General features: G+C 39.7%; 1 protein-coding gene across 1 annotated transcript in view; it reads right to left on the bottom strand.

Annotated features, from left to right (window-relative positions):
• Nucleotides 1–608: 608 nt before the first annotated feature.
• The window catches only part of LOC145395235 (protein GVQW3-like), a 32,590-nt gene continuing 5,844 nt past the window's right edge, over nucleotides 609–27,354 (bottom strand). The window contains exon 2 of the mRNA XM_080268925.1: nucleotides 609–1,138. Within this exon, the coding sequence (XP_080125051.1) occupies nucleotides 609–1,138 (530 nt within the window). The remainder of the gene's footprint in view (nucleotides 1,139–27,354) is intronic.

The following is a 27,354-nucleotide window of genomic DNA, read 5'->3' as shown; positions in this document are numbered from 1 at the left end:
TATATATATATATATATATATATATACGAGGTGTGTCAGAAAAGTTCCAGGACTGATGTCACAAAAGATATATTTCAAATCCAAACTACAAACTACGAGTTGTCCCCTTCGAAGTAATACCCCTGGAGTCTAACTCACTTTCCCATCCTTCTCTGCCACGCCTCCATGCACTCTATCAGCAGCTCTGTCGTCACGGCCATCTTGATGTCTTCCACGTCTTCAAAACGGGTCCCCTTGATGACCCCCTTGAGCTTGAGGAAGAGGAAAAAATCACACAGAGCCAGGCCGGGTGAGTAGGGAGGTTGCTCCAGCACGGCGATGTTCCTCTTGGCCAGGAACTGTTGGATGCTCAGGGCACTGTGAGCAGGCGCGTTGTCATGGTGAGACAGCCACGAGTTGTCCTGCCACAACTCTCGCCTCTTCTCGCGCACTGAACAAAGCAAATGCCACAGGATCTCTTTGTAGGAGGGCTGGTTAATCGTCTGGCCCTGTGGCAAGAACTCGGTGTGGACGATGCCCCTCACATCGAAGAATGCGATCAACATGACTTTGACTTTGGACTTCGACTGTCTTGCATTCTTCGGCCTTGGCGACATTGGACTCTTCCACTAAAGGCTCTGGCATTTGGTCTCCGGGTCGTACTCGAAGATCCATGACTCATCACCGGTGATGACTCTCCCTAGCAAGTCTGGTTCGGTTTCAAGACACTCGAGGATGTCCTGACACACCTGCATGCGCCGATCCATTTGGTCATCATTCAGCAGCTTCGGCACCATATTTGCGCAGACTTTCCGCATACCCAAATCTTCAGTGATAATCTTCCAGACGCTGTCCCGGTTCATGCCCAGCTCATTTGTGATCAGTCGAACAGTCAACCGACGACCGCCATGCACAATCTGCCTGACACGCTCAATGTTGGCCTCAGTCCTGCTCATTGAAGGCCTTCCGCTCCTGGGGTTGTCTTCCACGTCCTCGCATCCCTCTTTGAACCTCTTGCACAACTCAAAAACATGTGAGCGTGACATCGCCTCATCTCCGTACACTTGCTGCAGCATTCCCAGTGCTTCAGACGGAGTTTTCCCCAACTGGACCAGAAACTTCAAGTTGGTTCGTTGCTCTGTGCTCATCGCTTGACAACCTGAAACAGAGGACCTGTATACAAAAGCATGTGAAAAAAAGATCAGTGGCTGCAGAGAGCTGAGATCACAGTCATATACTCCCTGGATATTACGTCACACGGTGACGCAACCTGCTAATCTCTCTCCCACTCATAGCTCACACAGCACACTCAGTCCTGGAACTTTCTGATACACCTCGTGTATATATATATATATATATATATATATATATATATATATATATGCATACATGGGTTGGACAGGAGGGTGGAAGGGTTGTTGATAAAGCGTTGATGGACTATGTGGCTTTATCCAGGAATGTAAGAGGAATACTGTTGGATGTGAGAGTTCTGAGAGGGGAGGGTGGATGTATGTGTGGCGGGAAAGTTGGGAGTAGATATGAGATGGGTGAGAGGTAGGAGAGTCAGGTGTGGCAGGGAGGTTTTGAAAGTGAGTGAGGTCGAGAAAGAGAGAAAATTATAGAGTACCAGGAGAAATTGAAAGATGAGTGGAACGCAGTGAAAAATCAGGACAATGGCAGTTTGGAGGAGGAATGGCAGTTGTTTAAGAGTGTTGTGGTAGGGCATGCGGAAGAGGTGTGTGGTGTGAGACGAACGGGTGTTGGATTAAGAAAAGGAAGTGAATGGTGGTGCGAGGAAGTAAGTGTGACTGCGGCTGGGAAGAGACGTGCATATGAAGTGTGGCTGCAGAGGAAGGATGAGGTGTCATAAGGGAGGTATAAGGAAAAGAGGAATTGAGCGAGAAGGGCTGAGCGTGATGCTGAAGTGACAAGATGAGAGGTGGAGAAGGCAGTTGACTGAGTATTTTCAACAGAATAAGAAAACGTTTTGGAAGGAGGTGAGAATGGCGCGAAAGGGAGAATCTGGGAAGGAACAGCGAGCAAAAGCAGAGGATGGAAGGATATTAACTGAGATGAATGCAATAAGGAAGACATAGGCAGAGTATTTTGAAAGACTGTTAAATGTAGAGGAGGAAAGGGAAGCTGAGACTGTGGCAGATGGAAGGGTGCAAGGATTACGAGTCTCTTGGGATAGTTGAATTACTCTTTGATCATGATGGAGGAAGTGCGGGAGGCAGTAAAGGAAATGAATGGATGGGTGTGCTGTGGAATGCCTGAAAGGTGGTGAAGCGATTATTGCTGAGTGGTTAGTAAGATTGCTGAATGTGAGATGTATGGTGTCAATTGACCAGGCAAGTGCTTGTGTGGTTCCGTTATATAAAGATAAGGGTGATAAGTATGAATGTACTACCGTTGCTTTAGGGATATAAGTCTGTTGAGGGTTGTAGGTAAGGTGTATGGTAGAGTGTCAAGAAAGTTAGGAAGGGTACAGAGGGAGTGATTGGTGATGAGCAGTGTGGCTTTAGGAGAGGAAGGGGATGCGTGGTTCAGGTGTTTGCTGTGAGACAGGTGTGTGAAAAGTATTTAGCGAAAGGTGAGGATGAATTAGGGCGTTCATGGATTTAGAGATAGCATATGATAGAACTGATAGGGAGGCTTTGTGGATTGCTTTGAGATTGTTTGGACTTGATGGTAGGCTGTTAAAAGGAGTGAAAAGTTTTTATGTAAATATTAGAGCGTGTGTAAGAGTGGTAAATACTGTATGTGATTGGTTTCCGGCGGGAATGGGGCTGCAGCAGGGATGTATGATGTCGCCTAGGTTGTTTAATATTTATATGGATAGTGTTGTAAGGGAGGTGCATGTAGGAGTGTTAGGTGGAGGTTTGAGTCTAGTGAATGCTGATAGCAGAGAGAGGAATCTGAATCAGCTGCTGTTTGCACATGATACTGCACTGGTGGCTGATTTGGAGGACAGATTGAGACAGTTGGTAGAGGGGTTCAGAAGGGTGTGTGAAAGGAGGAAATTGAGTGTAATTGAGAATAACAATAAAATGACGAAGTGTACGAGGTTGGTAGATGGTAGGAGGATGAATATAATTTTGAATGGTGAGTTGCTTGAGGAGATAGAGTGTTTTATGTATATAAGGTCAGATGTTGTTGTGGATGGAATAATAGATGTAGATGTGAAGTTTAGAATGAATGAAGTAGGAAAGGTGTTGCAAGGGATGAAAAAAGTATTTGGGTGTAGTGGTTCCGACTGCATTTTATGGGGCTGAAACATGGATCATGGGAGTAGCAGAGAGGAAAAGTTTGAATGTAATGGAGATGAGGCGTCTGAGGAGTAGGTGAGGAGTGACGCATACGGACTGAGTGAGATATGATGAAGTGCGAAGGAGATCTAGAGTTATGTGGGAAATGGCTGATCAAGTTGAGCAGAGTGTATTGCGATGATTTGGGTAAATGGAGAGAATGGCTGAAAAGTGATTGGTGAAAAAGATAACTGGATCGGAAGTGAGAGGGGTAAGGCTGAGAGGAAGTCCATGAATAGGATGGACGGACAGTGTGAAGAGAGCGTTAGATGTGAGAGGGGTATCTGTTGGGCAAGGATGAGTGGCTGCGCGTGATACTAATGATTGGAGAGAAGTGCAAATGAATAAATGGTGACACAGCCCCACGGTGATCTTCCCCCGCATTTGATCTGATCAGTTTATCAGGTCAGGTGTGGGTTAGGGGATGGTTTCACTATGATGTGGCAGGGGTAAACCAGCTCTGCTGTTGCAGATGTTGCTGATTACAACACGAAGTTGACAATCGTGTGGTATGATGCGGTGAGGATCTGTTCCTTCTCCTCTTGGGGTTAAGATTCTAATAAATGTGTGTGTTTGGATGTGTAAATTGGGAACGTGTCGTCCTGCCTCAGCTACCTCACTTTCTTTAGGGGAAGCAGCCTAGGTATATATATATATATATATATATATATATATATATATATATATATATATATATATATATATATATTGTGCTAGGAAGAAGGAACCATAGGCGACGAACCTGCATTAACCGTTCCTTCTCAAGAGAAAAACAAAATACAAGAGAAAGCCAAATTCAAGATCTGATCATTTCGAGATGCCTGAACACACTGTGAAAGACTGGAGATCATACCTAGTAGGAAATACAGACAGAGGGAGACAGTTCCAGAGTTGACCTGTTACATAAATGAAGGACTGGGAATAACGGTTAACTCTTGCATTAGAGAGTTGGAGAGAAAAGGGATGAGAGTTTGCTGCTAGACGGGTGCAACATACCCGTCGTAGAAGTGGAGGGATGCAAGCAGACAGTTCAGAGGAGCAGTGGCCATTGAAGTAGCGATAGAAAAGAGCTAAAGATGCAACAGTGCGGCAAGGAGACAGAAGCTGAAGGGAGCCAGTAAGAAAAGGAGAGCTAATGAGACGAAAAGCCTTTGACTCCACCATATTGAGAAGAGCTGTATGTGGGGAGCCTCCCCACACATAAGAGTTGTACTCCACACAGGGGCGGATATATATATATATATATATATATATATATATATATATATATATATATACAGATATATAGATAGATAGATAAATATAGATAGATATAGATAGATAGATATAGACAGATATAGATATAGAAAGATAGAAAGATATATATATATATATATATATATATATATATATATACATATATATATATATATATATACATATGTATATATATATATATATTTATATATATATATATATATATATATATATATATATATATATACACATATATATATATATATATATATATATATATATATATATAATGTATATAATATATATATATATATATATATATATATATATATATATATATATATATATATATATATATACAGTATATACATATCTATATATTTGTATCTATCTATCTATATCTATCTATCTATCTATCTATCTATATATATATATATATATATATATATATATATATATATATACACAGTACACGTATTCGTCCACTGGTCAAACCCTTCGTCCTTTTCCTGTGTTTTCCAATAATATCTTCCTCATCACCAGCTGTTTCTTTTGAGAATACTATAGTCCATATAACTCATTTCCATCATCACTTTTCTTGAACCTTCATTGTTTTTGTATATTCCCTTACTACATTCACCACAGTAAGATTTTTGTTGGTATTCATAGCGATTTTTTTGTCCGTTACTGTGTTGAACGTATGGGACTCCATGAGATTAGGTTCCAACATGGAACAGGGAAAACAGGGAAACTTTTTAAAATTGAAAACGAAATGAAATTTGAACTCGACACAGAAGTTGGAGAAATTTGAGTGAGACTGATAAAATGAACAAAACATGGCCTACTCCACCTCCACTATACAATGTTGATTTGTTTGAAAATGTGTAGACACCCAACCTAATATGTGAACATTATTTAGTTATTTCGAGACCTTATTCTCTCATATACCACTGTGATTCCTGTATAAGCAGCTCTTATACGATTTTTTTTTTTTTCATCATCGCTTTAACATACATCAATATTGTAGAATTCACTTATGTATGTACAGTCGGGGAAAGTTCCGCATTACCCACCTACCGAAGCACTGGTGTGAGACAGGTGAATGTGAAGCAGTAGCCAGACCTCATAAGTCTGGTAATGTGAGTGCGAAGGAAGGGGAGGCGGGGAATTGGGGTCAGAGGAGGGTTTAGTGATAGACTGGGAATCACCTGTAGGTCAGCAATGTATGACTTGAAAGGAGTGTTTGAGTCATCGGTACTTTGGTAAGGATAGATGACAATAAAATGCTAGTATTTTATGAAAAAGATTACGTAGATGTCTGTAGAGTTAGTGTTGTCAGGAAAGTTATAGAAGTTTGCTGGGTTCGGACAGAGGTTTGAGTACTTTCATTCCCTCTCGACTTTATCATGAGACGTTTCCCCAGGAGATATCCGTCACGATATAACATATATCATGCGTTAACTCAAAACAAAACCTGTATATTAGCTGTATCTGTCTTTCTATCTATTTATCTTTATCTATATGTAAGTTTTTATAAATTTATTTATTTATCCTTTGTCATCCGACTCTAAACATCCGCCTGTAAAGATTTCCAGTGTTATTCTGGTAATTATTAATCTCGATTTTAGAGTCTAAGGTAGTGTGGAATAATAATAACAAACAATCTATATGAGTGATTAACAGGTTTTTCGTTTTCCTTTAGACAGAATGACATGGGAAGTCCTATTGATAAGATCGGTCTCTGTAACTATCATTCCTATCGAACATTACAAAACGAAGGCACAGAAGCATACCTTTGACAGTAAACACATATTGATACGGTGACATGAGCAACTCACCAAACCCTCCATCCCCAGGCCACCCTCCCTCTCATTCACAGTTACCACACAAGTGGGTCTGGCTGCTGCTTCGTGGCTGTACGTCGACCACCAATGCTCCGAACTGTGGGTAATGCGGAACTTTTCCTGACTGTACATTAGTTTAGTTAGATATTCTCCCTGTTAAGCAGTATTCTCTCATTAGTAGTATAATATATTGTCATATGATTTTCTTATCATTCACTTATAATACTGGTAATACTGGTGTTGTTTTAGTAATTACATTGTCCTCTATTTACCTCTGTATGAGGGAAAATGTCGGTAGACATCTGATTTACCAAGAGGGGACAGAAATGTATGCAAGCGGATGTTTGTTGTTGATGCATCTTTGGTTGGGAAAACTGGACTTCATGACTGATGCAGGGGCCTGCTGACTTCCTACAAAATTTTGCTGGAGAGACAGTTCTGTGTGTAAACAGTGTACTCGTGACACTGGGCAACACAAAAAAGAAACTCTCTACCTGCGCCCTGAACTATTGTATGAGAGATTTAAACTACACTCTGCAGGTATAACATCTAAGCTCCTAATAAAGCATCCAGTAGTTACAGAGTCTTTAAGATCAACCTGAAATTCTGATGACAAATCTACGGGTCCATTTCTTACACAGAGTCCAATTCACTTACTGTCACGTCTGCCTGTACCTTGCCACCTCCACCGTGTTCCTTGCGTCCCACTCGTGCAGGGAAGGGGTTGAATAATAATTCGATTGGGAAAGTATTAGAGACGACAGTGTCGTCATAATCGAGTGGAGGGACGACATCTGAGAAAGAAGTTATTTCATAGAGTGTAAAATTACATTTGCTGACCACCTTTTATGGTCCCCATAAATTACTCAAGAAAGTTGCGCGCAGAAATACAGAAATTTTCTTTGAAGATTTATGTATATGAATGAAAAGACTGATATTCATTTAGTTAAGCAATGTTATACAGGTAGGCTTAGGGTGGCGTTTTATACCTGGAGTTGTGGAGAACCTTTCCAGAAATTATGTGTTCTGTTGTAGGATTAGACTGGTGTTCGGAAATGTGTTGAAACATTCTGGAGATTTCGTCATATGTTTTGTTTTCGTTCTCTCTTACGCTAGAAAACAGTTCTTGTCATGACCGTTATAAGATATTGTTAATTTAGGTATATTACTGTGTGAGAAAAATGTGAGTTCTCTGCTAGGATCTACTGTAGAATTTGCATTATTGCATAAGGAAATATGAGTTCCTTTACTAGAATATCCTGAACTGGGGCATAAGAGTGTTTAAAAACCGTTCTTCATCCGAGTCACTTCATTTCGGTTTAGTATGTACCAGAGAAAGATTGCTGGACAGTGGAGTCTTAGTGAATCAGCTACGAGTTGTGTCTTTCGCCAGTGAATCACTGAATCAGTGACAGCGTAACTGAGGCAAACAGAGAGAGTAATTAGTAGAGGACGGAGCAGGTAAGTAGAGAGTCAGTGTGAATTAGCCAGTGAATGGGCTGTGAACGAAAAACAGAGTTTACATGAAAGAGAAAAGCCAAGTGTACCTCAGCTGTATACAGAAGAAATAAAACCCTGAAGTGTTCATCTGCCTTTGATTAAGCGCCTGACATGTTTACGTGCCATTATCGAAGTATCAACGAATCACTAAGGTTATAGCAACTGGTGTCAGAAGTGACCACTATGGAAAGAACTCCTAAGTTTGGGAGTGGGATGAACTCCTATGGTCTAACAACAGGTGACAGTTAAGAGAATACATTTTGGGAAGTGGAGATGCATGGACAGGCTGGAGTAATGGTGGACATATCTCTGGCAGACACATCCGAAGTGTTGAAAGAAATGCAAGAAGAATGAAAGAAGTTTTATGAAGAACAAAAGACACAGCATAAAGAACAAATGAAACGGCGTGAAGAGGCAAAGATTGATAAACTCACAACGTTCAGAGCACAGCCAGAACAGGAGAAACATCAAGAATATCAAGAAGGACAAATACGACAGCAAGAAGAACAAAAGGAATATTACCATGGTGTTGAAAGAAGATTATGAAGAGGAAAAAAACTACTGAGAAGAAAAGGAAGGTATACTTGCAGTGTTGAGAACAATTCATGAAAATCAAAAGCCTCATATAATCGCAATGTTCAGAAATCATGAAGTACAAAATAAATGAACCATGAAGCACAGCAAAAAGAATAAGCGATATGCCGAGGAGCACAGCATGGAAAACAGTTGAAATATCGGGAAGCACAGCAAGAAAACTTAGGAAATTATTATGGAGAACAAAAGAATTACTTCGAACAATAAAAAAATTAAGATGCACAACGATAAATGAAATACAGCGAGATAGAAAGAGTAAGTGACCAGGTAAGAGGAGTGAGGCAAGAGGAATCATGTGTAGTAAAGTATAAAGTAAGAAGTGAAAACCAGGATGTGAGTACCGGTGTAAAAGTTCTGGAACAATGTTTGGATATGGATCAGTGCCCAGCACACCCCTTAGGTGTCAGCAATAGGTGCATTGAGGGAGATGGTGAGATTTAGGGAGTAGTGTGCCCAATGGTCGTTGACACAAGATCAGAGAGGCAGCTGGAAATGGTGGGTCATAGGCAGCTCCAACAGATTTCACACTGTCTTTGGGGGAGTTACAAGGCGTTGCAGTGGATTTTGGGAACCAATGGGTGTCGAGGTACGGCAGGGAGGTAAGGAAGAGACTTTTGCCATGTGTGTTGCTGACACTGGGGACCACTGCATCTTGGGTCTGGATTGCCTGGTGTCTCGCCGCTGCCTGCTCTACTTCTATTCAATGTAAAGGCAGCTAGGAGGAAGGAGTGTTTCTCAGGGGGCTCTGGAGCATTGACATTTACTAGTGACAACTAGGTGAAATACATTTATCCTCCCTTTGCCAGAGAGGCTACTGCCCTGCAAGATCAAAAGCATGCTGCACACAGTCCTGGGATTGATGGGCCACAGGAACCATGCCATGATGGAAGAGAGATTCATGGTGGGCAGGACCTTATTTGACCCTACTACAAAAGATGTACCCGTCGTCCGAAGAAGATACATCAGGGCACAGCTATGGGATTGTGCCAAGAAGTCAATCACGAGCTACCAAGCAGTGTATGCAAAAGTAGTACTGTTAAACTCTAGGGAGGAGTACCCTGATCACTTGTGGAATCTGATTGCTAGAAGCACTCAATGTGCAGAAAAAAGAGATAGAACAGATGGAGGGGTTCTTGGTGAAGCATGCTGATGTATGATTCTCAGGGGATATCATGGACCTGGGTAGTTCTCTTGTAGTGGAGCCAGGCACCTGCTGGTCGCTGGAGATAAAAGAAAGGCACGTGAGAATGAGGGAGTTGGCACCACTGGAGATCCAGTTCTTTGAACTGTTCGGCCTTGACAACAGAGTTGATGGCAATGACCTATTAGTTTGGAAGTTTAAGCTGCATATACTTTATATAGGTAGGATTATGCAGTTCTGTCGGGGACGACACATCAGAGAAATTACCAATATGCCGGAAATCGAACCCAAGACTCTCAGGTGAGAGCCAGGCAGCATACCACTACACCACGACCAGGTAAAAGTTAACTCACGTTGTCACAATCCTGTAACCAACGTCCCTCCGCCCTCCAATGTGGGCCTGAAGAGGGTGAGTTAACCCCCTGGCATTCGGGCAAGTTGATGCTTTTAATCTATCCCAAGCACTTACGGCAAGTCTGATGATATTTCCTGTGTAAAAATACAGGTTCTCTCTTCATTCTGACTTGCCGTAAGTGCTTGGGATAGATTAAAAGCATCTACTTGTCCGAGTGCCAGGGGGTTAACTCACCCTCTTCATGCCCACAGTGGGGGTCGGAGGGACGTTGGTTACAAGATTGTGACAACGTGAGTTAACTTTTACCTGGTCGTGGTGTAGTGGTATGCTGCCTGGCTCTCACCTGAGAGTCTTGGGTTCGATTCCCGGCATATTGGTAATTTCACTGATGATTTTTCTTGTGTAAAAATATAGGTTCTCTCTTCGGGGACGACACAGTTGTGAGGGAGGGGCAGCATTAGGTTGGAGTTTTATATCTATAGATGTGGGGAATCTTCTACAAATAAACTGTATGTTGTTGGTTTAGGCTGATGTTTGTAGTTGGAAATGTGTGGAACAAGCTGGTGACTTTGGCATTTGTTTTGTTGTTCTATCTTATATTGAGAATTTGTTTTCGTCGTGACTGTTAATGGATATTGTTCGTTTAAGTGTATAACTGTGTGAGAAAATTTTAGTTTTCTCCCAAGATCTAGAATTAGCATTATTTCAGCAGAAAATGTGAGTTCCTTTACTAGAATATTGGGGAGTGCGGTAGCTCAGTGGTAGGGTGTCGGGCTCGTAATCGTCAGGTTGCGAGTTCGCGCCCTGCCCGGTGGCTGCTGTGCTGGGAGGGGTAGCGCTCTCCTGTAACCCTAGCAGGGCTATATGATCTGAGGAGGTCTAGCTCGGGGATTAATCCCTTTACTAGAATATTCTATGCTTGTAGGGAAAGCCAGGGAGTGAGAGAGTTTCAAGACTAACCTGCTGGGAGAGAGAGAGAGAGTGGAGTGTTGGTGAATTAGCTACGAGTTGTGCTTTTCGCCAGAGAACAGTCAATGAATTACTGACAGAGATAGTGAGTCAAACAGTGAGAGTAATCATTGAAGGACGGAGTAATAAGGCAAAGAGTCAGTAATCGTTTGCCAGCTAAAGAGCAGCATTGAGCGAGGGACAGATTTAATGTAGGAGAGAAAAGTCAGTTTGTGCAAGTGTACCTTAGCTATATCTGGAAGTAATAAATTCCTGAAGTGTTCATCTGCCTTTAATTAACTGCCTCACCCGTCTATGTGTCATTCTCAACGTATCAACGAACAACTAAGTTTGTAAGTACTGGTGTTGAGAGTGAAACCAAACCTACGTATGTAACAACTATTATCAATCTTCCTTAATCAAACTTTTTTCTTAGGCAAGCTAACAAACTACTAAACAACCCAAATGATAACAAAATATTCTGGTCTATCCTTAATTCAATCAAATCTAACTTCACTACCACCTCTTCCATTCCACAGTTACAGTCCCCAGTGGAAAACTAGTAAATAACGCACGTGGAAAAGCCAACCTTCTTGTTGATATTTTTCAACAAACTCAACCCTAAATACAGAAAATCACAATATTCCTGTAATTGATTTAGATTCTCCTAAATGCCCTCTTTCAAGATTCACGCAAGATACATACTTCTGTATTACAGAATCTCTCAGTAGACAAAACTACTGGTCCAGATGTAATTCCTCCAATAGTACTTAAAAAATGCTTCTCAGTGTTGGCTCCTATATTGGCAAAATTTTTCCCCTTATGCATCTGTACCTCGAGTTTTCCAGCCTCTTGGAAAGAAGCAAATATCCATCCTGTCCCTAAAAAGAGGGTCACTTCTGATCCATCAAGCTATAGACCAATTGTTATAACTTCCGTTCTCGTTTAAGTTTTTGAGACACTAATAAACAAACACATAGTCAAGCACCTAGAAATTAATAATCAGTGATCGGCAGGATGGATTTAGACAAAAACGTGCAAGTGTAGACATTCTTTGCCTTCTTACCCATCAGATTAACAAAACAATAGACCAACATGGTGAAACACACACGGTAGCATTTGATATTTCAAAAGCATTTGAAAGAGTGTGGCACCGGGCCATATTTTCCAAGATGTCACACTATGGCCTTGCATCACTGGTTCCTCTCATTTCTTCTTACCTTCATTATAGAAAAATACGGGTCATGGTAGATGGAATTTATTTCCAGTTTCATTCCATAAGTGATGGTGTACCTCACGGATCGGTTTTGGACCCAACCCTCTTCTCATTCATATAAATGACCTCCTTTCTGTCACTCACAACCCAATACACTCTTATACTGAAGACTCGACACTTCATAGTTCTTTCACATTTAGTACCTCTTTTACACAATCTGATATTATAAATACCCAAATAAACACAGCATTTTTTTTTATTTAATCAATGGGGACAAATAAATCTGGTCTCATTTAATGCTCAGAAAACTAATTACATTAATTTCCCCAACAGAAAGAATCCATCAGACTCTCACATAATTTTAAATGATGTCAATATTCCCATATCCACTACAATTGATATCCTAGGTGTTACGATAAACCCCAACCTAAGCTGGACAGCTTATGTTAAATCCCTTGCTAAAAAGTTCGTGAATTCTTCACTGAAGAGCAGTTGGCCACAGTATACAAAAGTCATGTGCGTCTCAGATCGATTACTGTTCGCCACTGTGGAGTGGATGTGGAGCAGTTGCAATGAGGCAGTTGGACAAAACTCAAAATAAAGCCATTAGATTGATAAATAATCGTGCTTTTATGCAGGACCTTCCTCCATTATCAGTACACTGAGACGTTGCAGCCTTAGCATTATTATACCGATATTTTTACCGTAAATGCTCTGACGAACTTGCTTCAATTGTGCCTCCCTTTCACATTTTCTTCCGAAATACTCAGGCAGCTGGGAGCGTCCATGAACTTACATCTCTCCCCTGCAATACAAAACCTCTTCTTATAAAAATTCATATATCCCCAGAACTACAGTACTTCTCTCTGAAATTCACTTCCTGGGAGTTGCTTTCCACAAACATTTAATCCACTTAAAAAAAAAATTCCAGTTGTTATAAATATTTTATGAATAGAGGATGCCTTTAGGCACATGGACTTGTTTTCTTTATTTTTTTTTTGTTTTTCCTTCCTCCATTCATTGTCTCTTTTTAAAAAATGATCTCAAGAGGGGTATAACATTAAGGCTAGAAAAAAAATACTGGAAAGCCATGGAAAATCGGGTAAACTACAAATAAAAGTTACAGTAGCCAACAGTTTATTTATTGTGATACTGTGATTTATTGTGATATAATTTTTGTGCAATAACAGTAAGGCTAGAAAAAAAAATATAGAAAAGCCACAAAAAATCAGGAAAACTACAAATAAGAGTTACATTAACCAACAATTTATTTATTGTGATAAGACTGCTGTGAAGTAATAAATTAGTCAAATTAGTGGTACAGAAAATTAAGAATGGGAATAAGCGCTTATGAAAGGAAGAACGCATACTCATTTACTGAAGTAACATTGTAGAAAAAAATATAAAAACTCTACAGAAGATAATGCAAACTAAAAGTATGTTACAATAACCAACAAGTTACAGTATACTTGTGATAAAGCTGTCATGAAAGAAGAATTAGTTAACTAATTGCTTTAGAAAATAATGTAAACCACTGATGGTGGAAAATAAAAAGACCTTATGGATAGCTAAAGTGATCTTATATGACACAGAACATTTAATCCCAGGAGAATATAAGTGATCCATCACAGCAAGTAACGCATAATAAACCTAGGAATTTTCTTCCTATTCTTGCCACAATAACATGGAATAATGATTCATTCATGAGGAAGTGGCAGAGTGCAGTGGATGGAGGTGTCAAGTTCAAGTGAGGCAAGAGGAAGCATGAACGAATGCGAGTGGGGAATCCCCATTTGGCCCAGGCAGGCCCACAGAAAGCTAGCTGAAGCCATCGACTCACGAACTCATGAACACAGCCTGTCATGAACACACAAATTGCTTCCTTTCATCACGTCTTACTTCCACAATGCCTTCACCTAGAAACTTTGAGAATACTTGCCTGGAGAGAGGAAGCTCGTTTGAGTGTTTTGATCTCTATCTGAAACTTAAGTGGGTTGGGGTTAAGGAGAAATGACAACTTATATTCAACTTACATTTCGGGAAACACACACACACACACACAGAGGCAGTCAAAGGAAGCAGACGTGCGACATCGGCGCTCTTTATACACGGCCAGTGGCATTACCTAAATTAGTATGTTTGTATGAATCAAGCTCTGTACCAGGTTAAACTAAATGATTTTTCATTATTAAAAGAAAAAAAAAAAAAAGGTTAAACAAGACTTGTTCAAACAGAAAAGAGAACCAAGACGAAAGAATGCGCTCAGTCAGCTGAGGTTTGTTTACAGCAGCACGGAGAATGTAAGTACATACTCTGTACTTTTAGTATTGCAAAATGGATACATACTTTAGTAAAGCAAATTTGGAAAAGAAAAGGGATAAAGGTAGAAAGCAAAATGATGATTTCTACCAAGAACTGGTTGAAGTGGAGACTCACAACAGACTGGTTGAACGTGTACACAAACTAGAAATGGCTTTCAAAAATAAAATTGATGAAATAAAGAAGCAGATGCACTTGCAAAAGGAAGAAATAGAAAAACTAGGAAGGGAGGCCAATAAGAAAGACACAACCATCAGTGAACTAACAGTGGAATTGAGTACACTTAGGAAGAAAATGAGTGAAATGGCAAGTACAATAGTCAATCACGAGAGTGTTATGGAAGAGTTCAAAAATGACACAGAGACAATTAGGCAAGTAAGCAGTCTAATAGACCAAAGCAGTGATATTGAGAAGATAACACAGGTGAATGAAGCTGTGCAAAGCTACAAAAATGTTGTGGAAACCACGTGTGCTGAAATGGTGAAAGTAAAGAAAGACTTAAAAACAAGGGTGGAGGAAAAAAGCATTAAACAAGAAGTGAAAAGAATAATCCAAAACAATCCAAAGTTAGTCAGAGATTCAGTAGATATAAACAAATCTATAGTAATCACTGGTATAGAAGAGGAAGAAGTAAAAAACAAGATCACAAGAGACAAAAAGGAGATGGCAAATGTAATGAGCTTACTGAAAGAAATATCAGAGGAAATCTGTCGTAACGACATAGAGGAACACAAAAGGTTAGGGAAATACGAGAAAAGCAGGACAAGACCTCTAAAGGTGACTTTCCAGAGTGTAAACACCGTGGAGGAGATACTAAAAAATGCAAAGAATCTTGTGGAAAAAGAGGAGTTCAAAAATGTATGGATAAAAAGTTGCCTAACACAAGAGGAACTGGAATTACTGAAAGAGAAAAGGGAGGAAGCAAAAACAAAAAATGAGGGAAGATCAGAAGAGGAGAAGAAGAAATTTTTTTTACAAAGTAATAGGATTGCAGGTACGAAAGTGGTACACAAACAGGATGGAATAAAAAGGAGGAAGATAGTAAAACCATATCATGACAAGTATATAAACAAGATGATAAAGTTGATGTACTCAAATGTGGATGGAATGGTATCTAAATTACTAGAGATGAATGGTTATGTCAAAGAAAATGAACCACAAATAATATGCCTAACTGAAACAAAATTAACACCAAGGATATCCAATGACATACTAAACTTAGAGGAATACAATATGGAGAAGGGACAGAAATTCAAAAAAAGGAGGAATTATAATATTAACTAAGAAAAATCTAAAAGTCAATGAAATAAAACTAGATATACCATCACAAGTAGAACTGATTGCAGTAGAGATCAACACATCTGAATGGAAAGTAATTGTAGCCAATTTGTACATGCCACCCAGATCACACACATGGGAAAGAGACGAATATAAGGACCTGGCAGAGAGTACAATTCAGAGTTTAAGATTATTACTACATAAAATGGAAGAGAAATCAGAAAGAATTATACTAACTGGAGATTTTAATACAAATATAAATTGGAATACTCTAGATATAATTAACCAAGAAAGCTCTTGGGAACAAAAGCTCCTGGATCTCGTGCAAGAGTTTTTCCTAACGCAACATGTGAGGGAATCCACCAGAAAAAGAGGACTCGATGTACCTTCAGTGCTAGATCTACTATTTACTAGGCAAGAAAATGATATTGACAGTATAATATATCATCCTCCACTCGGCAAAAGCGATCATGCAGTACTAAATTACAACTTCAGGATAGCATATGACATAGTTAACAGCAATGAAAGTTACAAAAAGAGCCTAAACTATAAAAAGGGAAAATATCAAAACCTAAAGAAGTATTTCTTAGAAGTTGATTGGGAAAATGAGCTTAGAGGACAAAATTTATATGCTGTATATAAAAAATTCTGTGAATTTTATGAAATAGGAGTCCAGAAGTACATCCCGTAGCACAAAGAAGCAGATAAGAAAATACAGAAATGGTTCAATACAGAATGTAAAAAATCAAAAGAAAGAAAAGATTTGTTGTGGAATAGATACAGAAGACACAATAGTGAAAGGGCGTATAATAATTACAAACAGGCAAGAAATGATTATACAAGAATAAGGAGGGAAGCCCCAAAACAGTTTGAGGAGGATATAATAAATAAAAGTAGTGATCAACCAAAGCTGTTTTACAGCTATATCAGAAGCAAAACCAAAGTAAAAGATATAATACAATCCATTACGGACGAGGGAATCAGTTATACACAAGAGAAAGATATTTGTGAAGCACTAAAGAAGAATTTCCAATTAGTTTCTACAGAAGAAAAAAATTTTGAGAGGGACTATGTGGAACATGCATGTCCACACATACTACCAGATATACAAATAGCAGAAAAAGTAATACAGGAGGAGTTAAGTAAATTAGACAGAGGAAAAGCAAGTGGTCCTGATGAAATTTCATGTTGGGTACTAGGAGAATGTGCAAAGGAGTTAAGTAAACCATTATTTTTAATTTTCAAGAAATCCTTGAGTCAAGGTAAACTACCTGATATTTGGAAAAAAGCAAATATTGTCCCCTTATTCAAGAAAGGAAATAGACAAAATCCACTCAACTACCGACCAGTATCACTGACCAGTGTTGTAAGCAAGGTATTAGAAAAGCTTATAAGAAAAGCTTGGGTAAATCATCTAGAAGAACACAGTATGATAACAGAAAGACAGTTTGGTTTCAGAAAAGGAAAGTCATGTGTAACTACTCTGCCGAGCTACTATGACAGAGTAACAAACACAATACAGGAAAGAGAAGGATGGGTGGACAGTATCTATTTAGATTTCAAGAAAGCTTTTGACACAGTACCACACCAAAGACTTTTATGGAAACTGTACCATCAAGGAGGAATTCGAGGCAAACTGTTTTGTTGGATGCAAGATTTTCTCATAAAAAGAGAAATGACAACAGTACTAAGGGGAAACTACTCATCAAGGAAAGAAGTGACTAGTGGAGTACCACAGGGTTCAGTGCTGGCACCAGTCATGTTTTTAGTGTATATAAATGATATAAACAGTAACACTGGAAATGAGAGCTATCTGAATATGTTTGGAGATGATGCAAAAATACAAAGGAGAATTACTAACACAGACTCTTGTAAAGAGCTACAAGAAGAATTAAATAAACTTCATGAATGGAGTAATACATGGCAAATGGAATTCAGTGTGGACAAGTGTCATGTAATCAAGTTTGGTAAAAGTGGAAAAAGACCTGATTGGGATTATAAGTTAGGAAAAAAAAAAACCTATACACATCAGAAGGAGAGAAGGACCTAGGTGTGATTATCAATAACAGACTATCTCTGGCTGACCACATCAGCGAGAAGGTACGGAACATGTATACACTGCTTGCAAATATGAGAATAGCATTCACATACATAAATGAAGACATGCTAAGAAGGATAATAACATCATTCATTAGACCAACCCTGGAATATGCATCAGTAGTCTGGAGTCCTCATCTCCAAAAACACATAGACAAGATTGAAAAAGTTCAAAGGGCCGCTACAAGATGGATACCAAGCTTAAGGGACCTAAGCTATTAAGAATGACTAAATAAACTGAATCTACCAACACTACAGGAGAGAAGGAAAAGAGGTGACATGATAATGCTATATAAGTGCATATCAGGGAAGGAGAAAATAGACATAAATGATTACTTCACATATAGAGAAGCATCAGCAAGAGGACACTGGAAAAAACTGCATAAGAAGAGACGTGATAAAGACGTAAGGAAATTCAGTTTCCCAATCAGAGCAATTGATCAATGGAATGCACTACCGAATGAAATAGTTTGTGCCAAAACAATTCACAAATTTAAGGATATGTACGATAAATATGGTTTAAGACACGGAATAGTACGAGCTTGACTCATTCCTGTAAAGATACAATTAGGTAAGAATAATTAGGTAAGAACACACACACACACACACACACACACTGGGTAAGCACTCAGTTTGAAAACCCCCGAGCTTTGGAGGTTAAACTGAAAAAGGATACACTACATTATTAATGTCAGAGAACTTCCTACTCCGGCAGAATATAAACCTCATAGTAAGAGTAAGAACTATCATGTTGACAAAAGTACCTATAAAATATGAAACACATACAGTATAAATGCATTGTTACATTTATTTTTTTGTTTTTAATGGGTACAAGAATATATGAAAAGCAATGAGTATTTGTTGTTCTTCAACCATAGTCCGTCTGATCGAGGAGGCCCATCAACCGTAAGTAAATAACTGCCACTAATGGGTTGTGTCTGCATCTTAATATGGCATGTGCAGTCTAGTACTCTGTTATGTGTGCTATCTTTTGTAGGCCTATTCCATACGCATTGTGTGTCATCTATGACTCCACACAACTCAAAGCAGTTAGCTGAGGAGGATTGGGTGATGTCCTGGTGTAAGTCTTGCTAAGTTATCTCGATCATCTCTATATTAGGGCATCTCCGATGTGTGGATATCAGGAAGAAAGGCTTGTAGTAGTGTTCTGGTCGAGATATTCTAGTGGGTTTGATAATCTGGACAAAATTTAAAAAGTGTTATGATTCTAGTATATCTTGAGAAGATTATAAACATGAAACTGTAAATTTCGAATATAATATCCAATTTTCGCTAGCACGTCCAGTTTTCAAGAACTAGTACACCAGACGAAAATCTGCTCGTACGTGGGAAAATCCGACCCGACACCTAGTTATACCTTATAGGGGCGCACTTCAGCTAGTTCTTGTGACGATCATATCGGTTTCAGTCAAGTATTTGAATCACAAGATATTTTGCAATTCAAAGTGAATCAGCCAAAGTTGGGTATAATTTTCCCACAATCAAGCAGATCATTTTTGTTTTGCACCAATGCATGCATAAGTAGTCTTCCATTTGCCATTATTCCATTTCAGATTTTCTTTACTGCCTTGATCTGTGTTGGCATGCAATGGAGCACCGTAACTGTGTGAATGCATCAGACACTTTGTGTTACATTTGCAGGCTCTTTTCACATGAAAGCCTGAAGAAACCAGTTACATGGTATCTTAAAGCCACTTACAAACACCACTTCAAATGTCCTGTTGATCATCAAGACAAGAATGGGCACCCCATATAGTACGCAGTCTTTGTGTAAACCATATGAATGAATGGAAGCTTGGTAAACGGCCATCAGGTATGCCTTTTGCTGTACCAATGGTTTGGCGCGAACCAAAGGATCACTGTACTGACTGCTACTTTTGTCTCACTAACACTACAAGGTTTTCAGTGAAACCTCGTCTAAGATCAAGTATCCTAACGTACCTTCTGCTCTTAGGCCGGTACCTCATGGCCCTGAACTTCCACTTCAAAATCCTCCATTAAGTACCGGAAGTGAATCAGAAACTGGTGAGGATAGTTACATGGATGCCGACTTTCAAGAAGATTTAGAAAGGAGCCGCACGTCATTAGTAACGCACAGCTGCATGACCTTATAGGAGACCTTAACCTACGCAAGGAGAAAAGTGAACTCCTCGCATCTCGGCTCATGCAATGGAACCTGCTACAAGATGGAGTTTGTACGATTGTATTGTTAATGCAACACCATAGTAAGCCTTGTCCTCATCAAACAGGAGAATGGCAGATGTTCATAGATTCTGGGAGGAAAATACTGAAGGCAGTCTTCCTCCATAATGGAAATGAGCTTCCCTTTGTTCCAATTGTATATGCCAATGGAATGAACGTTTTTGACTACAAAACACATCAATGTAACCTCTGTGGGGACCTGAAGGTAATCTGCTTATTTCTAGGACTTCAGCAAGGTTACAAAAATCACATGTGTTTTCTTTGTTTATGGGACAGGAGGGCTGATGCTAAGCATTACACACAAAAGGAATGGCCAGTGCGACTGAAAGATATGACTGGAAGGTTCAACTGTCCTCACAAACTTCTCATTGACCCCGAGAAGGTATTCTTGCCTCCACTTCATTTGAAGCTTGGTTTGATGAAGAACTTTGTGTAGGCCATGGATCAGGATGGTTCTGGCTTCTACTACTTGCTATCGAAGTTCCAAGGCATTGTTTCTGAGGCCAAAGTAAAGGCAGGTGTTTTCAGGGTCCTCATATTCGTCTTTTATTCAGTGATCAGGATTTTGTAAAGAGCTTTTCTGAGCTGGGAAGGACTGCTTGGCAGATGTTCATGAATCTTACCAAGAAATACCTGGGAAATTTTCGAGCACTGAATGATGAGGAGATTGTGGACAAGATGTTCAAGAGCTTCCATGAAATCTGTGCTCAAATGTCACTCAAATTACATTTATTCCATTCTAATTTGAACTTCTATCTATCTATCTGTTGCCAGACGCCTCAATCACGTTCGGGGTGGCCACAAACAAATCTCCTCCACGTCGCCCTGTCCCCCGCCATTTCACTGCCCCACTCCCAACTCACACCCCCCTCTCTCATATACCTCTCCACCCCATCCCTCCATCTCATCCTCGGCCTCCTCTCTCTTCCCCCCTCCACGTCACTCACATACACTCTCTTCGTCACTCTTTCACCCTCCATCCTCTCCACATGGCCAAACCACCTCAGTGTATTCCTCCCAACACTTCCTATCACATCCACACCACAATGCTCCTTTATATCCTCATTTGTCAGCCTGTCTCTCCATGTGACTCCACAGGCTCCTCTTAAATAACTCATTTCCACTGCTCTCACTCTTGACTTGTGTCCTTCCAGCAACGTCCAAGTGTCACTTCCATACGTTAGAGTTGGTATCACAATACTGTCGTGTAGTAACTTTTTCACTTCCATGCTCACTTCCCTGTTTCTTATCACTGCTTTCAAGGAACCAGCAACCTTTCTTCCCTGCTGTACCCTTTCAAGCACTTCACCCTCCAAACTTCCATCTTTATTCATCACACTACCCAAGTACTTAAATGTACTCACATTTTCCAATTCCTCACCATCAACCTCGCTGTACATTCACTGACTTCACCTCTCCCAAAGACCATCGCTTTACTCTTCCCTACATTCACCTTTAGATTCCGTTTCTTACACACTCTCCCAAACTCATCCACCAAGCCTTGCAGCTCTCATTCATCTTCACTCAACAACACAGTATCATCTGCAAACAACAGTACAGGGAGTTTCCAAACACTATCCTCTCTCACCAGGGCCACTCCAACATCCACTACCCTACCTTGTACCTCTTTTATTACCCCATCCATGTACAGTTTGAACAACCATGGAGACATGACACATCCCTGATTCAACCCAACCTTCAAAGAGAAAAATTCACCCAGTTCACCATCTACACGCACTGCAGCCTTACCACCATCATACATACTCTTCACAGCATTCAGCAACTTCCCATCTACTCCATATATTCTTACTACTTTCCACAATCCTTGTCTATCCACCCTGTCATATGCTTTCTCTAAATCCATGAAGGTCGCATACAACTTCTTTCTCTTCTCTAGAAACTGTTCCACTAAGATCTAAGAATTAATATCTGATCTACAAAACCTCTTCCCTTCCTAAAGCTTCCCTGTTCTTCTCCAACTAATTCCTCTGTTCTTTCTCTAACTCTGTTAATAAGTATCCTACCATACACTTTTCCTATTATACTAAGAAGACAGATGCCCCTATGATTACCACACACTTCTTTTTCCCCTTTTCCTTTGTACAAGGGAATAATTATACCTGACTTCCAATCCTCCGGGACTCTACCTTCCTCCCAGGCCAATCTGCAAATTTTCCACATCCATTCTACTAATATCTCTCCCCCATACTTCAGCATTTCACCACAAACTTCATCAATTCCTGGGGCTTTCCCCAATTTAACTTTCTTCATTGCTTCCACAACTTCTATCCTACTGATTTCTTCCTGTCTTCTCACCTCCCTTCTCCTCCCAGCCATTCCCCAGCCACTTATACTCACATTACTTCCATCCTCTATGTTCAACAACTCCTTAACCACTTAACCGCGGGGCGTCACTTTCGTGATGCTTGGGAGCAAGGGATCATACTGTGGGGCATCACTTTTGTGATTCTGCGTTATTTTGAATTCGCCCAGGCTTTCAAGTGGTGGCTTGTAACATCTATCAGTACTGCCAATGTCCAACACTAGTCAGCACTACTAATCTCATCTGTACTTCCATCTATTGTGGACAATTTAGCCATTTCTCCCCATCTTGATTCCCCTCCCTACCTCCCCTCCATTACCCTCTCCTCTTGCCTGCCCGTCTGTGCTACACTAAGTAAATCTTCCCTGGAATTTTCCACTGATTTCATCCATTGAAACAAGCCCTATGCCCTATTCTTATACCAAATAATATATACAAAAAAGAAATAAGGTAAGTGAGAGTGCCATTCACCTAGAATTGGGTAATTACCACCTGACAACACCTCACGTGCACTTGTTTACTAATTTTTGCTGTTTATTTCCCCTTGAAATATGCCGTATAATCTATTCTCATAATAAAAATATATATAAGTAAGGAAGGGAGAAGCCTAAGTGATATTTACATTCACCTGGAACTACCTAATTATTGCAGGCCACCACACTGTATTCTACGCTAAGTAAATCTTCCTTGGAATTTTCCACTGATTTCGTCCATTGCAATAAGCCCTATGCCCTATTCTTATACCAAATAATATATACAAAAAAGAAATAAGGTAAGTGATAATGCCATACACCTGGAATTGGCTAATTATCACCTGACAACACCTCATGTGCACTCGTTCGCTAATTTTTGCTGTTTATTTCCCCTTGAAATAAGCCGTATAATCTATTCTCATAATAAAAATATATATAAGGAGGGAAGGGAGAAGCCTAAGTGATATTTACATTCACCTGGAACTACCTAATTTATTATGTATTATCTAGATTTCCTGCCAATCATTTCAGAGCTATATATTAGCAGCTGTCACAAGGCTAACGTTGGCAGTATTGCACTCCCCCTAGGCAGCCTGGCAGGCCACCAGTATCAGTTTACTGTCGTCTTTCAAAGCGAAAGTATGTCAGATTCGCACCTGTCAAATTCTGCCGCTTTTTAGTCCCATGCAAAGGGCCCTGTGACCTCTACGCCCTACTAAACCTCGTGTGGAAAGAGGTAAAGGGCTGACAAATGATAGAGAGTGACTACGATCTTTCTGGTGAGTAAAACAGTGCAAGTGGAAATGTAAATAATGTGTAAATAATGTGCAAACAGCAAGTGAATGCAACGAATGTAAATATAACTGAACAGTGGAAAATAGTTTTATAAGTTACTGCAAGTGACAGCGCCTAACACAGTGTAAATAAAATAGAAATGTAAATAATGTAAATAAAATAGAGAATGTAAATAGAAATGTAAATGAGAAGTATTATAAGAACACGAGTATATATACTAGGAGTGGTGAAAGTGAAAGTTTCACTCTAGCATGTATGAATACTATGAGTTACGAAAGTGAAGGGGAAAGTGACATTCACTCTCAACACTAGTATACAGGACGAGAAAGTGAATGCTACGTATTTTACTGAAAGAGAAATTGAATGCCTACAGAGACAATAAACTACTATTACTGAAGGAAACTTATGGATAAAGACTGTAGATATATATAAGTGTTATATAGTAATAGAAATATAAAGTGTGAGGGGTTTTATGAATAATAAATGACAGAACACCAGCAGCAAACGATCGCAAGTGGGAAGATAATGCCCTCGTAATTTTCATTGCTTTCACAGTGTTTTTTTTTGGAGTATGGATTCCAAACTATTTGAGAATCATAGAATAGTGTTTCTAGTGATAATATCAGGCTGTGGTAATCATATTACGGGTTGTCGGGAAGTGTAAAGTGAAGACTTCGTTACCCAACTTCAGAGGTCTACACAAGTCCTATGGTACTGGATGAAGGCTCAAAAAACATTCCGGGAGAAAGCTGAAGGTATGTGCCATATGCACATTTAATTTTAATATTCTAGGACTAATAAGTGATTTTTGGCAAATATTTTTAGAGAGTCTGTCGGAGCGCGAATATGCCCACGGGAGCCGCAAGTCAAAGCAAAACAAGCCCACAGTTTAGGGGTTAAAGTGTTCTCTCCATCTGCTTACTTTTTCTCCCTTCTCCACTAGTAATCTGCCATTTTTATCTTTCACTTCCCTGCTAACTTCACTTCCACCCTGTCTTATTCTTTTCACCTCTTTCCAGAACATTTTCTTACAGTCTCTCCACTTTACACTCAAGTTCCTTCCAAATTCCTCATCCACTCTCTTCTTACTCTCACTTACTAATCTTTTCACCTCTCTCTTTCTATCTACATATAACTCTCTCTTCCGCCTCTCAACTTCTTCCACACCCCTATTTCTCATCCATTCATTGTATGCTTTCTTCTTTTGTGCCACAACCTGTTTCACCTCTTCATTCCACCACGCTGTTCCTTGCACACCCCTCCATCTTCTCTTCATCCCACACACCACATCACATGCTGCACATATTTCTTCTGTATATATCCTGCACACACCTTCCACGTTCCCCATCTGCTCCAATTCATATTTGCTCAATCATTCCTCCACTTCTCTCTTATACTCTGCCTTTTTCTCATCCTCTTGTAACCTTTCCACTCTCCTTACAAATACTCCTTCTTCCCGTCCTTCCCTTCTCCTATTTCTCGATCCTAATGTTAAGTCCCCCAACCTCTATAAGCTCTTGCATCCATTACACATTTTCGCATCCTTTCATCCAAACACACATATTCAGTCATTACCTTCCTTTCATTCAATTCACCACCCACCCTTCTCATCACTCGCCATGTATACCTGTGGATCATTTTGTCCCTGAAAAGGGTATTGGCTATCACCAACCCCCCTCCCGGCACAAATGTCCCCTAATGCACTGCCATTCTCATTTATCTCAGCAGGCACACCCCACTCACCAACTATTCCATCCACCGTCACATTCCCTACTTTACCATTCATATCACCGATCAGAAACACTCTCTCATTCTTTCCGAACTTTTCCATGCACACTTCCACATTTGTCCAGAACTCTTCTCTCACTCTGCTTGCACGATCTTGTGTTGGTGCATGCACACACACAAACGCCCACATTTGTATTCCAACTTTCAATCTTACCCGCACAATCCTTGACCCAACTGATCCATACTGTCTTATGCTCTTCTTCCATCTTTTATTCACTTCTTGCCAATTAATACTGGCGATGTCAATGATGAACATGGCTAGAGGGTTCACCCAGGAATTGCCATAATGGTGCGACGTTACCATGGCTGATTCATTTCCAACATGATGGGCGACTGCAGCTGGACTTTACAGCTTGAGTATTTGTTTCTACTGTACAAATGCAAACGCAGAGTACAGAAACACTCCTAATGTGCAAAGGTCTAGTAAGAATGTTTTGTATGTAGGCTATCAATTTTTGCTTAGTATATGATATATATATATATATATATATATATATATATATATATATATATATATATAAACTTTAATATTATTTTTTGTTACAATACATAGACTTGTAGACACTTACTTAACGAGTTTGCATGCTTCAAGGAATATTCCAACACATGATGTACTACGTCGAGGTTACATGATAGCCATATTTTGGGGTCAGATTAGAAATCGGGGGGTACCGAATTAGTGTGAAATAGTTGAAAGTAAGTCAGAACCATTTTGGCTGTTGGCCAGTGATGATGTTTGTGAGATGATTGTTTTATGTGGAGTGTGTCTCTCGCATGAAGCTACGGGGATTTTGCATACGGACACAGGCTGCTGCATAGATCTGTGTGCCTCTCATATCATCATAGTCTCTAACAGGGAGATCCTTAGTTTCAGAGTAAAAGCGAGATGTGGAAATGGTTTCAGCGCAGTCACAAGTGATGTAAAGGGTGTTGTTCTGTCTGGTTTGGAAGGTGTTGTTGTGATTATTAGATTGGATGGGAGCCCATTCCGAGGAGGCATAGTCCATCACTGATCTGATGTATTGTCTGTAGAGTATGAAGTGTGTTTATACTTCTTCCCCAGAGTCTGGCCCTGTAAATGCACGAGTGCATTGTGTCTGGGGGTGCACCGCCTCTTTGATGCTTTGTGCGTGGTTCTTAAAAGCGAGTCCAGTGTCATTCGTCACTTCAGACATCGTACTGGAGGGGAAGTGTGGCACAGGTACTGTACATTGTTAAGTGTGATGTCATCGGAGTGCCAGTGTTCTTGTCTGCTTGTGGTAATGAATGTGGTTGTAGATGTGTTCGAAGCATCACTATTTTCTAAAACTATTTATATATTAACAAACTTTTAGCCTAACATCATCGTAATTATTAACTCAATTTAACATTCTCATTTGTATGTACGAATTTCGTCAGAATAAATTACGAAACTGGACACAAATCCATATGTAACCTACTATTATAACTGATATGCATAGAATACAATAATCGTAAATTTGAAATTCAGCTCAGTTCTCAGAATCACAAAACATATTCCTTCATTCCTACTCATTTTTTAAAAGACGTTATTAAACTGTATATAGATAAGTTGGCATAATTACTACCTACATACCAAAAGCACTTTGACCAAATCTCAGCACACTTCTTGAGTCCAGAAAATATATTACTTTATTTATACAATTTTCCTCTGAAGTATGGTCCAAACTACATACAGTATACTGTAGATCCTTTTGCACTATCATATTTCCATACCAACACTTTCAACCAAGCCTCAGATACAATAAAGATATTAACTCCTGCAGTTCGATAATGTATTCCCCACTATATTCATGCTGCTAACAGACAGTCTTATTCAATCTGTGGTAGTTTTCGAACTGGTTGACTTATAAACATCCTTCTGTGCCGTCACCAATATTACGTACAGCACATGTATTACTTACATAACGGAAGAGCGT

Source organism: Coenobita brevimanus, chromosome 30, assembly GCF_032717465.1.
Source record: "Coenobita brevimanus isolate Jiangsu-jjx chromosome 30, ASM3271746v2, whole genome shotgun sequence".
Lineage (NCBI taxonomy): Eukaryota > Metazoa > Arthropoda > Malacostraca > Decapoda > Coenobitidae > Coenobita > Coenobita brevimanus.
This window is presented reverse-complemented; position numbering and strand designations above follow the sequence as displayed.